At 37.2% G+C, this 17,821-nt stretch overlaps 2 protein-coding genes across 7 annotated transcripts; both read right to left on the bottom strand.

Moving 5' to 3' along the window:
* Positions 1–611: 611 nt before the first annotated feature.
* On the bottom strand, positions 612–11,170 carry LOC135168408 (uncharacterized). Of its 5 annotated transcripts, none has more exons than XM_064132542.1 (5): positions 10,821–11,170; positions 7,539–8,220; positions 5,986–6,105; positions 5,632–5,900; positions 612–3,771 (listed from the first exon to the last, which is right to left on the bottom strand). In XM_064132542.1, exons 2-5 carry the CDS (start codon positions 8,107–8,109, stop codon positions 3,349–3,351), a joined length of 1,383 nt encoding a protein of 460 aa, XP_063988612.1. In that variant the 5' UTR covers positions 8,110–8,220; positions 10,821–11,170; the 3' UTR covers positions 612–3,348. The 5 variants fall into 5 exon arrangements, with proteins under 5 accessions (XP_063988612.1, XP_063988611.1, XP_063988610.1 ...); XM_064132541.1 differs by having other exon boundaries at positions 5,632–5,921; XM_064132540.1 differs by having other exon boundaries at positions 5,632–5,924.
* An 891-nt stretch (positions 11,171–12,061) lies between these two features.
* Positions 12,062–17,397, bottom strand: LOC135168370 (uncharacterized). 2 transcript variants are annotated; one of them, XM_064132465.1, is made up of 4 exons: positions 16,789–17,397; positions 15,888–16,152; positions 14,406–14,657; positions 12,062–14,360 (listed from the first exon to the last, which is right to left on the bottom strand). In XM_064132465.1, the coding sequence occupies exons 1-4, from the start codon at positions 17,029–17,031 to the stop codon at positions 14,302–14,304; spliced, it is 819 nt and encodes a 272-aa protein (XP_063988535.1). In that variant the 5' UTR covers positions 17,032–17,397; the 3' UTR covers positions 12,062–14,301. The 2 variants fall into 2 exon arrangements, with proteins under 2 accessions (XP_063988535.1, XP_063988534.1); XM_064132464.1 differs by having other exon boundaries at positions 12,062–14,346; positions 16,789–17,392.
* Between the last annotated feature and the right edge of the window lie 424 nt (positions 17,398–17,821).

Genomic DNA, 17,821 nt, shown 5'->3' on the forward strand with positions numbered 1-17,821 from the left:
ATTCGCCTCAGTCTGTGCTGAATGCTCTCAGCGAGAGTGCGATAGGTCCTAGAAAAATCGTTCCAGTAATTTTTTTAAGACCCTTTCTGCCTTTTTTTCGGCTCATTAACTTTACCAATCCCTGTCCATGCGGCTATAGATTCTACACTGCTCCGTCTTCACACTCCTATCGAAGATACGAGTTCACATGGGAAACCAGTGGAAAAACCCTTATCAGCACAGGCGAATGCCCTACCGACAGTCCCCCGTTTGTCTGAGCCTCAAGTTCTGAAAAATTCGCATCCGCTGGGATTTGAACATTTAATTATGTCCTATGGTGTTGTCCTAAATATGTAGACCAAAGACAGGAGTTGACAATCTAAGTAAATCGAACTCCCAAATTTATTTATACCTATTTGAAAAGCTGTACTTTATGAATTGAAATAGAATTAGGTCATAAGGGGAATTTGTAAACCTAGTTAGTGTAACGGTAATGACAGTATTTATAACCCATTACACGGGTTACATCACTTTAAAATAATAATAAAAAAATGGCGGCTTCGGCCGTCGACTGGTGGGTCTTCTAGTGATTTCCTAAAGGAAAAATGAAAAGACCAAAGCACTGAGTTTCATTCGTTTTAATTTAATTAAATAGATCAATAAATTAAATAAATTATCTAGTCTTAAAGAAAGTAAGTTTGCTCCATGTGTACGTATAGTGTGCGACGCGTCGTTAACAATTAAATTCGTAACACACGCAGCACAATGCAAGAGGATCCATTAGTGTCGGATTAATTTGGTACCCAAGGAAAACCGCAACTAGTAGATTGTTAAATCAACTTTCATCTTCCTCGCGTACCAATCTCACCATACAATTATCATCACTCATGATTCTCTTTGACAATTGTCCACAGCTTATGAATAATCTCATGATCGACTTTCGATTCTGTCGACACGACAATGTCACCTGGGATGAAGGGAAAGGTGACCGGATTTTTGTCCCCCATTGAATAATTTTGGAGAACTTATTGTGTAAATTTTCTCAGAGGTTGTTTCTCCTTGAACAATTCAGGGATTTTTTTTCTACAGCGGTAGAGTTGTGTATTTTTTCTGGTGAGCTTTTCTGTTTGGATTTAATGTATATTCCTTACTGATTTTTCAAACGTGAGATTTTACTCGTTTCTTTCCATAAAATAATAATTGTTGTTTTTCTTTATCGGAGTCGTGACTGTGATGGACCGCTGACCAAAAAGATTGATGATTTAAAAATTTCGTTTTATATTCTCACATGAAGAAGAAAATCATATTTGTGCAAAGACAAACGAAACCGATTGATTTGAAATTCTAAACGAATGCTGATCAATATTGTCGCTCTGTAAGGAGAAAAATTGATTGATACTTTAACCATCAGAAATCCTTCAATTGCTCATGGAGTTAAGGTTGTTGTCTTCTAAAATATTTTCTCGATGGTTTTTTTGCATTTTTGTGGTTAATAGTTAACAAAAGAAGCTGTAAAATGATCAGCGCCTGTTTCAGATAGTGAAAAATCATTTAACTGACAAATCATATCATTAAATACAGCGAAAAAAATTGAAATCGATGGACCGTTTTCTTTTTAAGTAATAATTCCATTAAGGTCATACATTTTTATGATTAAAAATATTTGCAACGAACAATACATAGTTATGTTTTACCTGTCCATTCACAACGCAATCGAACAAGTGAGATTATACTGTCCAAAAATTGTGCTTCAATCTATCTTTGTTTCACAGCGCATAAACATTTTACAGCGACTGTATCGTGACAACAACCTTAAGAAGTTACTGACCCCAAACTAAATTTTCTTATATTCCACTGTGCGTTCTTCCTTCAGAAACAAAAATTGGGGAAAAAAACACCCGGAATTCGATCAGAAATCGTCGGAAGAGATTACCAATTGTCATCAGCTTCCCCCACAAAAAAAAATATATACAGAAAAAAATGTCACTTATGTCTGCTTATGCGTGACATACTTTCCGCCACAAATGCAATGTCTGCACATATATACCACCGTACATATCTACAAGATATATACATCTGGTATATTATACAGAGACATTCAACATATAATTTCGTCGAAATCGCTCTATCTCACTTATACACTGAGAGAAAAATGTAGTAGAACTAACGGATAATTATTTTTATTCAAACCCTCATTGTTTTTCAATAGCATCAACGGAATAACTCCCTAATGATGTGAAATAACCGGGGACTTTTAATGGATTGCGCGATTAAACACCTCAATCGTTGATTCTGAGGGCTCAAAACAGAAATCTCACGGAAAGAAATTTAAAGAAAAAACTTCTATGTTAGCATTGCATTTACTTCCTATAAAATATTTTTTTTTAATTTTCTCTGCATAACCCAAATAAGTACCAAAACATAAATAAAGTTTTGAAATACTCAATTCGTTTTTCTACATATTACCATATCCAAATTAAATTCTTTACCTTGTACAAAATACTATTTCCTTAATTTTGCATAGCTGATTTAAAGAAATTACTCTGCTCGAAAATAAATGTATTCAATGGTGATTTTGTTATACTACATAGTAATATTGGTGACAGTATTTGTCTTCATGAACATTATACTGGCCTCTGTCTGTGTTTGTACTGGGAACTGAAATGAAAAGTACTATGTTGAATCGTGAAAAAATAATAATCGCATTTTCCCAAATTTTAACTGTAGCACTTTTGAATTTGACTATATCACATATGTAACTTTCGAATAAATGACGTATGACGTCCTAGGCCTATGGTCTTGTAGTGCAATGTCCCATGGCATTTTTAACTGTGGTAGTATTTTATAAACTACTAAAAATTTCTTTCTGCGCTCATGATTCGATTATATGCGGATTCAAATCTATCGTACATTCCTTACAATTCGTTGAATATTTCATGACATTTAAACAGTTATTTGAATGTATCACATTCCATCGATCTGAGAACCTATTGCAGCCCACATCAACGGAATCGTATGCCATAAGATATTTTCAATGAAAAAATCGTTCATTTTCAAACGAATACGTCATATCTACACGGAACTCCTTGGTAAAATGAAGATTTAAAATGTTGAAACAATGGAATTCTATTTTCATACGAAAGAACGTGCATCGACCAAAAATCCATAAATCCTTAAAATCTATGACATTTTTCTCTCAGTGTAAGTTATCACTCATATCAAATTTTGTGCGGAATCTTTCGACCAATGATCTCTGCATCTACTGTCACCTCAGTCTGTAAAGTTCACCATTCCCTCATCTCCTTTCACATTTCACTATAAATCCTGCGTAATTGAAAAAGTCTAAAGCTTCACACAAGCAGTCTACAGCTACAGATTTCTTGCATGCACGAGCTTGTCGATATCCTGATAAGTAGCGAGCATCGCCTGATTCTGCCTGAGACTAGGATCATCCCTAGCTACATCACATCCTGAGTAAGCCTTCTCGCACATTATGCCATCCTGTCCGTCCTTGGCAGCCTTCATGTACCTGAAGAAACGCAGGACATCGGGATTGTCACTGCTTGGCCTTCTCAGCTCATTCAACTCTCTTGATAATTGTGCAGACACCAAATTGGAATATGGTGCGTATCTTGCTGGACTCCTGTACATCGCACAAACTGCATACTCACGGCATAACTCGTTTGTATGGCCGAGACGCGAAAATACCGCATCCAATCGAGATAGCAGTGGTGAATAGAATGGGTCGTAGTTCGTCAACAGCAGCGAACTCGTTGGTATCTCGTGAAAAACCTGGGGAGAAGAATAACGGGTCATGCGATGATTTTACAAATTCGGTCAGATCGAGATGTCTGTTGAAGAGAATTATTCTTGATTTTTGGAACACGTCTTGCTGGTGAAAAAGGTCATAAGGTCGGCGGTCATTAGTAGAAAATTAAGACGACAGGAGAAATTATCCTACGGTACTGAATGTTTCTAGTACATTTCTTCGATAGTTTTATGACGTTATTGCATTGCTGAAGTCTCAATGAATTTTGTTACCCGGTTATATGTAATTGTTCTGGGAAAGAAATATAAAATTCTCCCAACTTGACGATATCTAATAACAATCTCAATATTTTCCACGCAACAATTTTTCCGTTCGATTATAATTTTGTTGAAGGACGTAGGCGCGTGATGATTACTATAACCACCTATTTAATTATAAAATGTTTTGTAACAGCGGGGATGGAGATATGGAGAGTTGAACGAGTGGAACGTTTCAACCCTCCGCATTCACTATTCCATCTCATGCTTTCCTGAAGCTCGGAACGCGGTGCCACATATTTTTCGCATTTATTTTTCCACTATACAGTTTCCATTTGCTAGATTATAGTATGATCCGATGGATTAAAATCTTTCTTCGATATTACAAGACAAAAATTTCCAAATTGTTCAACCAAATGAAATTCAACTTGAACCGAAATTTACCGGCTCTTCTTCGTTATGTTACAGAATATTGAACTAATTTAAAAAATTGGTAAGAATTGCTAATTCAAACATCAAATACCGTCCTAGTAGAAATCTAATATCATAACAAAGTTGCGACAGATTCCAGGAGTTATTCTCCCGAATAGAAATCTCCCTGGCGAAATCCCCGTAAAAAGACCAAAATCGAAATTAGAAAATAGAAACATCGCAATCTTTATTCCATTATCAATCCAAATCTTATTCAATAAAATTACAAAACAGTTAAGTGAAAAAAACCCATCAAACGAAAAAAATAAGATATTATTTATAAAATACATTAACGAGAGCTCCTCTTCTTGTGCAAATCATTAGCAACGTCGAAAAACGAGGTAAGTTGATTTACCTCTCAGTCCATATTTTGATCGATATCTTCAAATCTCAGCAGAATTTTAGTTATGACATTTGTTGTAGCTTTTAATTAGCTCCACAAAAAATGTTTAGACGATAATTGTCCTGTATTTTTTAGCTATCGAAAAATCCATCAAAGCTGGTCAGTACTGTTAAATGAATAATCTCGTTTTACCACTTCGCTACTGAAATAGAATACGTAGTTCCTCGTGTGCATGAAATACGACAGCATAAAATTGATAACGGAGCTATCAATCAACCAATTATTTGCAAAACAGAACGGCTATATTGCACTCAGATAATTATCTGATTCGAAATAACGAAAAAGTGAAATAATTTCATTTTTCTCACCCCTTTCCAAGACATTTTTCTCCGGCAATTTTGTCAGGCATATTTTGCTACGATTTCTATGATCTAAAATGATCCCACGTAATGTATTGTGTCATGAATTTACCAGTATTGTGTCCACCAACGGCAGAAAGTCATGTTTTCCCACCCGAGGTGCACATTCTAATTTTCAATCCGTCTGCGAAGGAAAGTTCTGATTATTTTGCTGCCTAGAAAGCACGAGGAAAGTGAATAGTTTCCGCCCTAAAGTAGAAAGTCAAAACCCTGTCCTTGGAAGTAATGGTCGATCCGAGGGTGGAAAATATTCATTTTCCCTCCACTCCTCAGGCCGCAAAGTACGAACTTTCCGTGGAGGTGTGTCAAAAAATGATTTTTCCCCTCGGAGAATGTCATAACTCATCCCCGAAAAATCTCTCCCTCGTTTCATAAACCCAAATGAATAATTACCTTGAAATCCTGAGTCTTGGACAGTCCATTAGTGGCTACATGTCTCGTATAATAGCGATCATTGAATCCATTTGCCCCGGCATACCTAGAGTCGACATAGGACAGCCTGGAATCCGGCTTGGGAGACGGCTGCATGAGCATTCCCTCATCGTACATGGCAGAAGCCGGTAAAGTTCCAAGTGGCTGTTTCATCATATAATCATCCCGATAAAGGTCTGAATTATCCTTGAACTCAAAATTCTCCTCGGGTTGTGCTGCACCACCTGAGCCTTGAGCAAATGAAGTAAGGCCTGCTAAGCGTTAATTACAATAATAACTTTCCTCAGGACAATGAACCGGTTGTTTAATACTCACCTTTTCCAACAATTTTACCGATACTTCCAATGATACTTGGAAGGAACAGGGCAACCAGCATTGTTTTGATTATTTGTGCACCGATGAATAACGGTATCATGAGCTTCTTCAGTCCAAATGCTAAAAAACCAAGTCCGAAGCCGGTTAAAAAGGGATTCTGTCCATTAGCTGTAGCTGTAAGCAAAAGGGTACCAGGCGAGCATTAAAGCAGATGGTTAGCCCAAGCGTAGCATATGCAGAAATCGGCTGATTAATTCCAGGCGTTTTTCCTTGTTGCAAACTGATGATCTCGGCAGAAGGGAACGACCTGTCTAGGAAGAGCTTTACGGAGAGAATAAATGGTTCATGCTTTGGAAAAATTATTGTTAATTCGAGATTCATTGCTGTCTTCTTAGATTATGATAGACTGACCGACAGAACCAGTGCATCAAGAGAGGCATTTGTTGAACTGTTAAGATACCATTAACATTCGAGATAATTATGATTCGTACACTGAGAGAGAAATGTGATAAAACGAAAGGAGGATTTTTTTACTCAAACACTCAGTCTGTACTTTAAAGAGTGTAATTTAAAAGAATAATATTGCAGAGTAAAAACGCTTTAAAATAATGAGATTGATATATAAAAAGCATGTAAAGTTAAAATTATAAGATACGTCAAAATGAATTATGGTTTAACGTGGAACAGAAATGCAACAAACGACAGTGTAAATAATTCAAATTAGAGTTAAGTACTTTAAATAATAAAAACAAAATACTCAGCGGTTTTCAATAGTACCAATGGCATAAGTCCTTGACGTTAGAAAATATCTGGACTTTTAAAGGACTAAGTAATTAAACTGTACGACTTAATCGTTGATTATGAGGATTCCAAATAGAACTCTCATGATCCGATCACATGGGGGTTTAAATCTATTTATCTTTGGATTTCCTGAATATTTTATCACATTTAATAGTTATTTGAATGTATGGCCTTCTTTTTTAAATGACATAATCATTGATTTTCAAACGAACGTCATTATCTACGTTCTTCAGGGAATCCACTAGTTTCAGTCAAGATTTAAAGTGTTAAAAGAATGGGAAAATATATTCCGTAGAATCTATTTCTCTCAGTATATCACACAAGACGAATGCTCTTTAGTGAAGCAGTTTGATACTAGATTAGAAATTAGTACTGTCATCATCTGCCGGTAAAGTAAAATCTGACGGACATCTTCAACCAAAAACATGATATATTTGCCTCATAAAATGACTTTTGTAATTCAAAGCTTTGAATTGTGTCATGGAAAAGTGAAAACATCTTCAACTTGAGGAAAAACCAGTTATTTGGGGAGATTAGATTAATTCCAATGACTTCGTCCCGTGTCCAGAGACTTTATCATTGTATTCAAATTTACCGTTTTCCAACTGTATAGCACTACCTAAATTAGTGGAATATCTCATAACAATAGTTCTGTGCATTACTCCATAGGCTTTAATGAACTTGGGCCCTAATTTATCACCCAAATAAACCGCATCCATAGCATTAGGAAAATCCAAAGCGCAAACACTTGCCTCCAAAGAACATTCTGGACTCCTGAGTTGGCATCAACTCCTTATCCAGATTGATCCTCATCACGTGACTCTTGGCGAACCTGTGGACCTTCTCCAGCAGTCCTTCGTCCGGATAGACAGGCGTCGTCGCATCGGTTTTCACCACTTGAATCGCCTCGGTGACATTCAACGTACTCCTCTGAGAAATATTATCTATGAGAGACGATAATTTTCGCTCCAAACAATCCATCGATATCGAATTTTGGCACTTGATCCTTCGCTTCACAGAACTGTCCACCTGTGTCTCCATCTCGGAGATCTTTTTCGAGTCCATGTAGATCGTCTCCGAGATGTCCATGTCGAATTTCGATGGTTTGTTCTCCATCGAGTGGGGATGAGGCGTCGAATGATGATCACCTTCGTAACTGGTGATTACTTCGTTGTTCAGTGGCACATCATTGCTCTCAGTTTCATTGAACAATGGCCGCTCCTCTGTGATGGCCTTGACTCCGGCCAGGACAGGGGGGCACACAAGTGTAATGAGAAGTAGACAATAGCTGGTGTGCAGACTCAGCCTTTCCGTTACCATCATCGTGGCTAATGTTCTTCGCTTTCGTTGGAATCCACCAATTACTCCGTCATGTGAGAACAATTCAATGTTCAGCAATTCGTTGTGGTCATACTGAGAATTGCTTTGCGTTACCTAGAACATTTTCATCAGGTTTATCAAGTGGAATTGTTTTCCTTCTAATTCAAATTCTTTTGGATTTTTTTTTCAATATTCAATTGTAAACTCAAGGAGGTGGATTGCAGTGGCAACTAAAATTGTCCAACTTTCTGAAGATCCAATTTAGAAAACTAGAAAAAAACTTACACTCTACGATTTTGAAATGAATACTTAATTGCAAATTCAAGGGGGCGGATGGGGCTAGTATGTGGTAGTCATGAGGGAGAAATCAAATGTAAATTTACATTTCGACATTCCTGCACGGGAAGTTCAAACTTTACTCGCTCATGAGTAGAAGAAAGTCGATATTTTCCATCCTCAGGTGGAATGAGTGAAGGAGATTCGCCAGGGAAATTTATGGCGCGTAACTAGTAAGAAGGGAACCAGGATTATTCTCGATATATTTTCTTACTTATTATTACGGTCTTATTTGGAGATGATGTACACTGGTCAGCTTTCATTTTGCGAAGAATTCTAAAAAACATGTAACAATACAAATTGGAAAATATTATGCCTACAATTAATCGAGTTTATGCTGGGAATCCCATTGAAGCAATCTACCCTCATGTCGGTATTTGACCGACCGGATACATTGCCTTTGAATATTTTCAGTTGTCAAATATTCCAACTAATCACATGAGTAAAGTTCAAATAACTCAAACATTTTCAGAATTATAAACATTTCTTTCTAACCAACAAATAGAACTCGTTTCCCAAGCGGTGGATTACCTTTTACGAGGTATCACACAATTCCTCGATTCTTTCACCTCTAATGACCAAAAATTCGGATTCTAATCTTCAACTACAGCGGAAATGTTGATTTTCCCATAAGACAGAGGATTAAGTTCTGTTTTTTTTTTTAATCAGAAACGATAATTTAATTTACGAAAAAATTACGATTCTAAATGTGATCGAGTTTTCTAAAAATTGTTTTCTAAAAATTGAGCTGGAATATCTAAATTTAAGAGTTGTCTAGTGAAGTGGCCCCCCACTCGACTCTTCCTAAGGCCTTTAATCTGATGTTTATATGGGCCAGGGATTTCCCACTGCCATCAAAGCCAATAATTACTGAGCCGGAACGAAACTCATTGAAATTATTTCTTTTATTCACGAATAATTGTTTACGATGCACGTACCGTTGGTTATGGAACATGATTTGGTCAACAATTCTATCAACAATTACAACTATCCCTTTTAGGAATGATCTACATACCCCAGCAACCCCATTGCTCCAGAGAATCACAAACCATGTAAAATTGTGAATGAACAGACTTTTCCTGGAGTCAATGTTTTATAATGACTATTGCAATTAAACCCCAGAATCCAAAAAAATAATTAAATAATGACGTCATTAACTATCGTATCGTTTTTTAAAAATCCTAATCACCGAAAATCGAGAATTTCGGCTAACAATTACCAACAGCAGAGCTTGAAATTATTCCTCTCGGTTCGGATAAATGATTTAACGAGAAACGCACCAATTTTTTCTGTTATAAAATCTGGGTAATGTTTCCATTAATAATTACTACTGTCTCATTTAGAAATTATCTACATGCTCCAGCTACCACTTTACATGAAGAAAGAATTGTACATGGGGAGATATAAAAATGGGAATAAAAAGACTTTTTGCCGAGTGAATGTTGCACCTTTCCTATTGTCCACTTAACGGCAGGAATGTTTGAATAAAAAATTAAATAACGATATGACCAAACATCGCAGGCTCTCATTTTTGAATTCGTCATTAACGAAAACCGGGAATTTCGGTCTTTTCCCACTGACCCAACGACTTCTAACCGCCGTCAGAGCCGGTATTTACCCGACACCAGCAAAACCCCTTGACATTGTTCCTTTCATTTACGAAGAATGTGTTCTACAAGAACTTATCGAATTTTTTGCCCTAAAAAATCGGGTTAATGATTTATTGGAAATGGGGTAATTTTAAGTAATTCAAACTTGTAAATAAGTGATTTAAATGATCATCCGCTCCGGTTCGGTGCCTTAGAGGAACTAAAATGACAAAAGGGATACAACATGGACCTAGACCCTGGATCTGATGACTCACATTAACAAAGATCCCACTCATGCAACTCCGTTTGGACCCAAAAAAACAGAACATTTACGAGTTTTTTTATGTGAAGTGGAGACACGAGAATAAAAGAAACCCCACAAAGATTTATTCTATCCAACTTGAAATTAATTTTTAATAAACAGTTGAGAATGTAAACTCCAATATCAATCCCCAGTGTCATTAGAAAATCATCTCCATCCTCCCGGGACAATTCATGGCTTCAAAATAAAATCGATAACTGCATCAATAAAATGAGCAACCAGCAAAATCCTTCAATTAACATTCACGTAATTAAATATTTAAAATGAGAAATACTCCGGTCATTCACCGCATCCCCAAGGACACACTGACTGAATAAGGAGACTGTTTTACTTACTGTTGAATTACTGATTGATATAATACGACCCAAAAATTTAATCTTATTCCTCCAAGCAATCAATGAATAAACTATTTCAAACTAATTATACCACAGTTTCGTTATCAAAAATATGCCATTTCCAATACTTACAAACGCACTGATATTCCTCTCACAAATCCACCCTAATCTCCGCCGATAAAAGTCCCCGTTTTTGGGGGCCTCTGACTGGGACAATTGCACTACTGACAATCGCTGGTTAATTATTTGAAAAACCGCTTTAATGGGACTCTTTAAACCATGGGAGAGGTTTTGACGCACGTTCGACGGACGACACGGTACTGGCTAGCGTTCCTCGAGGAATCGGCCGAAGCAAACCGATCTGGGTTACCCGGCCATCCGTCTGAACGTCCTCTGCGCCACGTTCATTCGATGTACCTTCCTCAAAGCCTTCCTTCCTTTTCCCTCGCTCAGGGCCAGCTACATCATTATTATTGCCACCTCTCTCCACCATTCCTTTTACACACCACCGAACATTCTCGCTTTACAATTCTCATTTTTTTTATTCAAAATCATCCACCGAATTTAACTGTCCGCGAGATGATTCGCCCGGTTTTATTCCTCGATCGGCTTCGAATCGTACGCGAAAGACGGAACGTCCAGTGCAATCGATCGGCCAGCAATGATTTATAGTTAATTAATTATTTATTTATCATTAATTACGTCAGCCCCCTCGCTGAGCGAGCCAACAACCTGGGGATCGGTAACAATCAGCGACTTTTTTTTACCGATGAATGAGGTTTTTCCATCAAAAAAAAACCGCACACACACGATCGGAGGAGCAATGGACGCGTGACGCAGACTTGTCGCAGGCGATCGCACCCATCGCGATATAGTCATATAGACCTGATACCCGTTACGTTAATGCGACTTATTTTTTTTCTTTTACCATTCAACATTTTTTTTGTAACATACTGTCCCGTAACGGTCGGCTCGTTCGATACCAAGTTCAGGAAGTTGTATCATTATTTCGATTTGACTAGTTTATTGGCGTTCACCATGTGATTTGAGGGATTTGGGAATGTGATTAGCGGAAGAATTGCAACGAAATGATGGTCAAGGCTCTTGTTAGGAATAACGGTAGGAACTGGTGCGATTTAGATCGGTGATGCATGAGATTGGACCTCCCCGCAACCCTTTCATGAATTGGAGGTGTTTTTCCTTCTGATTGGACGCATTGTAATCTATCAAATTGTCGTAAATGTCTTGAATTTGTTGGGGTATGTTGGTCTGTTGGGACCCAAAAAGTCCCCAAATACCATTTGTTAGGTGTTTTATTTTTGATGAGCGAAGGTAATGATGTGAAAATAAGGGGAGATGCTAACGATAACGACAGTCGTAACGTTAATTTATTAAAACATTTATAAGAATTTATTTATTCAATCGTAGCTTATAATCCCTATTTTTGTGATCGTTGTTAAGAGGCGATTGTAATAGGGGTATTGATTGATTTTTATTTTTATTGTTGACAATTTCGAATTGTTCCTTAATTTCCTGCAAAATTTTTCAATTATTTCATCAAATGTAATATTTAAATGACGTTCGCATATATGCAGACGTTTGCACATTTTTTATTAACATTTTTTCGAAGAGCTAAGTAGAAACAGAAAAACAGACGTCTAAAATTTATATTTTTGTTTTGGCTAAACATTGTTCAGACCCTAAAAAACGCCTGAATAAATTTAAAATTCATGTGGATGTCAATCATAAGCTAAAAGCGATTCGAAACTACTTCCTCCGAAATTTAGACATTCAGTTCTCAGTCATAATGGTACAGTAAAAAAGAGAATTACTTTTATAGCAGAAGAGAATAATGAACGATCGATCTATTAAAAAAAAAGGTTATTCTGTATTTTTCTTCAATCAATTTAATCAAAATATTACCTAATTAACAATGATATCAGCTACAACATTCAATGAAAATGAAAACGACATTATTTAAGAACAAATCTCATTCAGTTTAATAAAATAAAATAAAATAAACAATGAATTATCCGGATCTTAGGAGCTCTGCAAAAGACCGAATGGAAAACATTTCTGAATGATTCGCAAGAAAAAATATACTATGTGCGGCACGGGAACAATTTTCCACTTATTTTTCTTTGTTTGTCACATGTGAATGGCGGGGGTAAAGGGGGGAGGTGCGGGCGAAATTGTGTGGCGCACGTCCAAATCTGTCAGTGGGTCAGTCGCACGGGGCCATTGGACTCTCACCTGTCCTCGCCATGCAAACGACCTTGGGGACGACATCGTCCAGGAAAATTGGGTCGATCGTTGTCCTTGGTTGAACCCTTTTCTCGTCAAGGGTTCAATGATTTGGAGGTGGCCACTGAGAGAAAACAACCTGTGGAGCGGAGGGGCTGGAATTCGATGGGGCCTTGTTCAGGCGGATGTCGATGTGAGATGCCAGCTAGGTCAAATGACGTCGCCATATATGGTATTCTGGTATGTTAACTATGACTTTCGTTTTAGTTTTCGGATTTTCATTCAATAATCGGTACAGTGGGTGATTCAACAATTTGAAATTGGGTCTTGTTTGGTTGTATTTGTTGAGTATTCTGAAGGTATCGGTGCATCGATGAGGTTCATAAATAAATGGATTTGTTGGAATTCTTCAAGTCGATCGAACCTAGCGTGGGATCATTTGAGGTCAGGATGGAATTTGGACTATTGGGGGGATAGAAAGAAAGAGATTCTGTTCTGACGCAAAAGCTTTGTGCGCATCCTTCAGATATTGAATCTATGGGACCCAAAAAAGAAATTCACCGAGACTTTTGAAGGTCTGTAACTCAGTCGCGAAAGGGTAAAACTATTTGAATCGGTTTCGGCTGTTGATCAGTTTTTAATGAATATCTCGTTTCTGCCATAACTCTTTTAAGCTGATTAAGATTTTTAAAAAAGTTCTCTGGATTAGAAGATATTTGGCAAAAAATGATCAAAGACCGCAGTCCAGATGTACCCAAAAATTGTGAGTCGACTTCTGAAAGTATTGACTCGAGACATTCCAAAGGTTCAACCTGACGCTGTGAAAGTGACTCAAGAGTCTAATATTTTGATACATCAAAAGTCCCCATTCACATCCTATTTTATGACCTTCTAATCTCACCACACGATAATATTTTTTGGGTCCTAGTTGAATTAGAATAGAAACAGATTTCAACCAATTCAACGATTGAAACCTTATTCCATTCACGATAAAAAAATCTGTCATCAAGATATTTCGCATCAAGCTCCAGAGAAGAAAATGCTGAAATCACCGAAAATGGGCTGATATCCTAAGTAATTATTCCTTCAAGACTGCAACATTTTTTCTTCAACAATGTTCCTCAGTTTCTCTCCTACATTTTCCTGTCGAATTGCATCGCCTCCTCACAAAAAATAAATCATAATCGTATTATTTCCATCAATTTTCTGCTTCATTCCGTGTATGATTCACGTGAAAAACTCCTCTGCATATAATCGATGAAGATTGATAACTAAATCAGACTTATGCCTCATCTTTATCACCGTTGTCTGTAGTAGGCAGGACCGTAAATTGGTGCTGCTGGATAGCCATGATAGCCATATCCAGGTGTCAGGTCATTCCTGTGAGACCAACCAGGCTCATCATGTCCGAAACCTTGAAAATCCAATCTAAATTAGCCCTATCTCTCTGTAACAACTAGTGAGATTAATTACCTGTTGGATAGTCCACTGGTGGTTCGGCCACAGCATTCGCCCAAGCTTGATAAGACGGTGGAGGAGCGATTTTGCAGATCTTCAATCTGGACAAAAATCCCGGAACGAAGAGTCCCCCAATGACTATCAATTTCTTTATCATGTGAACACCGAAGATTATTGGAATCAGCATCAGCTTCAATTTCATCAGATTCAGGAGAATTAAAATTGGAAGAATTATCGCCTTCTTCTTCTTGAAGAGTCTGAAGCTCTCTGAAGCAGAATTATTAATACCAAATGCGGTGTAATTGCCTGTTTTGAATTGCACTTGACCCTCAACTGGAAAACTATCATCACGTGTTACACGGACAACGCGAAACCTCGGGTTTAGATTTTTTTTTCCTAGATTCCATGGGAGAAAGGCTGTGTGGTTCCTACATTCACAGCCGGAGAGTTTAAAAACCGGAGAATATATACGTGCAGACAAATTTTACGAAGAAAAAAAAAATCAGTAGCTGAACGTGTGTGAATAGGTAAAAAAGGGAATTCAGTAATGTAGGTCGTTGTTTGTTATTCAAGCGGTGATTGTAACTAGTGTGGAGAGGTGTCAACTTGCGAATGAAAAGAGTTTTTCTGAGGTAAATGCTTCATTGGCTATTACGCAATTAATTAATTAATTAATTGTTTGGGGAAAAATAAGAGGTAATTATATCACGATCATGAGTTATTGTTTATTTTTAAATTGATAACGAAACGAAGGCTTTTCAAAAACATTTCATGTACTGGAACCTGTTTAAAATTTTTTTAAGTAAATTCTCATCGTCTAATTTTAGAGTTAATCATTATATTAATTTTATAGCTGGAGTTATTCAGATATTATTGTTTTAAAAAAACTATCGAATTGAGTGGGACATTCTACTGCATTGTGATTGAAAATTCTAGTGATGTACTGTTCGTTATTGAAAAATTGAAAAATTTCGAAATGACACACCAGGTTGAACGGTTGAAAACTTTGGACGATAACTAAAAAAAAACATCGACCTAATAATCAATTTCAACTAAAATAAAACTATTAATGAAATAATTTCATCCAGAGTTTTGAAAAATCGTTAAATTATCAAATTAGTCAAGAGTCCAATCTCCGAGTTCCTTTAAATGTTCAAACGAACCTATCAAACTCTTGGAAAGCCCCAGATATTCCAGAAGATTCTGGCAAATTTTTCCGTTGCGAATTTCACAACAGTATCCTCCCACTTCTGAATTTTTTAATTAATATCCTGGACTACGTACACTAAAAGTAACTGTTCTCCCAGAATTTCGTCATGAATTTATAATTTTTAAAGACTAAATTCCTTAAAATTTCAGTAAAAATATTTTTTCCTAGCAATTCGGAAACCCTTTAAAATCAATTGCAGTTTACAAATTTGGTAGAACTTTTTATATCAATTTCATTCATAGGGATCTCATTAAACGTAATTATCGTCCGAGAACCATCAACAATACCTGATTGGCCTCTTTGGAGACTAGGGACCTCGTCCTCATCCACAATAAGGAGTCCATCCGCAAAAGTCCTGGAGTTCTCCGGTGGTGGTTGATAAGTGTAAAGAATGGCCCTCCTCGTGATGAGATCTTCCCCCACGTTCTTCACAAAGCTTAGGGTCTCCCCAATCCCAAATTTCAAATCCCTGGGTCTGGGCAGATCCGGCAGCACAGAATCTCTCGTGACCGCCGGTATCCTTATCACCTTGAACGGTCCGTAACTAAACTCCTGTCGAAGCCAACAAAAAACAATCAAATTGATTTCAAGTTGAAGTGGATTATCTCATGAACTAATGATCTGATTCAGCCGTTCTTCAAGACTAGGCATTTCATTGCCAAGAGATAATTATACGCCAACGTTCAAATTGATGATTGAATTTTTTGCAACGTCACTCTGGTAGCAAATTTTTTTTGGACGAAAAAATTGAAATATCTTGATTACTTAGTGAGAAAGGGCAATATATTTTAATCGATTGAGATAAGGCACATCGAGACTAATATTTTGGGAGGTGAAAAATTGAAATCAGTTCGCTAGTTTTGGAGTTCGCGAATTTCTGAAAAACGGCTGGACCAATTGAGCTGAATTTTGGCACAGACTTAGTGCTCAGTAATACCTGTGATTTTACCAAATTCGACCTTCCTCGAAATGACTTTAGTCGTTTATTCTTTTAATTTTTTAAAAGAGTGGGTCAAGTTGACTACACACACACATGGTCCTCAAACTTCGTATTTTGATATTTCAGACCATTCTACATAATTTCCGCCCAAAATGAGAAAATTCCATTTGGCAGCAAAAGTAATCATTGAAAAGGGAAATGAACGTTTCTCACTGTCTAAAATTTATAAAAAATCCCTCGTCAATTACCTTTTCACGAACGACTTCGTGAAGCCACCTGACCACTCGGTATTTGCCGCAAACCACAAAATCTCGCTTGATGACACAATCGCGCCTGCAACGGTCGACGAAGTCCCTCGGCGTTGTGTCATTCGTGAATTTTCCATTCGTTGGTCTTGTCCACAGAATGAAAAAAATCACGATCTTCAAAATATTCTGCGTCACATCATCACTTCTAACATCACGAGTATTCTTCCTCCTTTGGCGTTCCATATTTCAATAAAACGATGCCAACTGTCAAGTTCAATGATTTCAAAATGAAGATTATGACAGTGTCATGATGCTCTAATCCACAGCTGTCACTGGCGAATCCATCGCGTGAAACTGATTGAGATATCAATCCCTTCGTGCTAATCACATGCACGAAACAAAATTCTAAGAGCCTGATTAACAGTAATTGCTGGTAATTAGTCCCACAGGTGGAGATTTTGATGTAATTTGTTGAGGAAATGCAGATGAGATGAATGCGGATGACGGAAAATTCACAAGCTCACTAGTCGTTGTTAGAAGATATCCTGTCCATATATACCATCGGCATATAGGTCGGTGGGGGTAACGGTCCACGTTGCTCAGATCGTGTCCTGCAGCCAACACGAACAAGAATGCCTGCTGCACTGCAGCATTCAACTGCAGAGACTTGTTGGATCTACTATGTATACTATCCGTTCATCTATGTCGTTATTTTCATTTATTCGCGTTAACAGGTAGTAAAAGTTCAATTTTATGTTTTTCTGAAAGTTCAATAACTTTGAGGAAATACTGAAGTGTCAAACGCAAGTGTTAACGAGCGGCAAAAAATATATTTGATAAATTAGGGAAGTTTTAAGTAATCAGGAGGCGATTTTTGGTATTGGAGGAAAGTAGTGAAGGTACCGTAAGAAATGGTCGGAAAATTTCATAACAATTGTTCCAAAAATTTGGTACAAATTGCTGGTCGCTAGGATAATTTTTTAGGGAATTTTCCGTAATTTTTTCCGAAAAGCAACGTCGCTCGATGATTACG

The sequence above is a fragment of the Diachasmimorpha longicaudata genome, chromosome 13 (assembly GCF_034640455.1).
Source record: "Diachasmimorpha longicaudata isolate KC_UGA_2023 chromosome 13, iyDiaLong2, whole genome shotgun sequence".
Taxonomy (NCBI): Eukaryota; Metazoa; Arthropoda; class Insecta; order Hymenoptera; family Braconidae; genus Diachasmimorpha; species Diachasmimorpha longicaudata.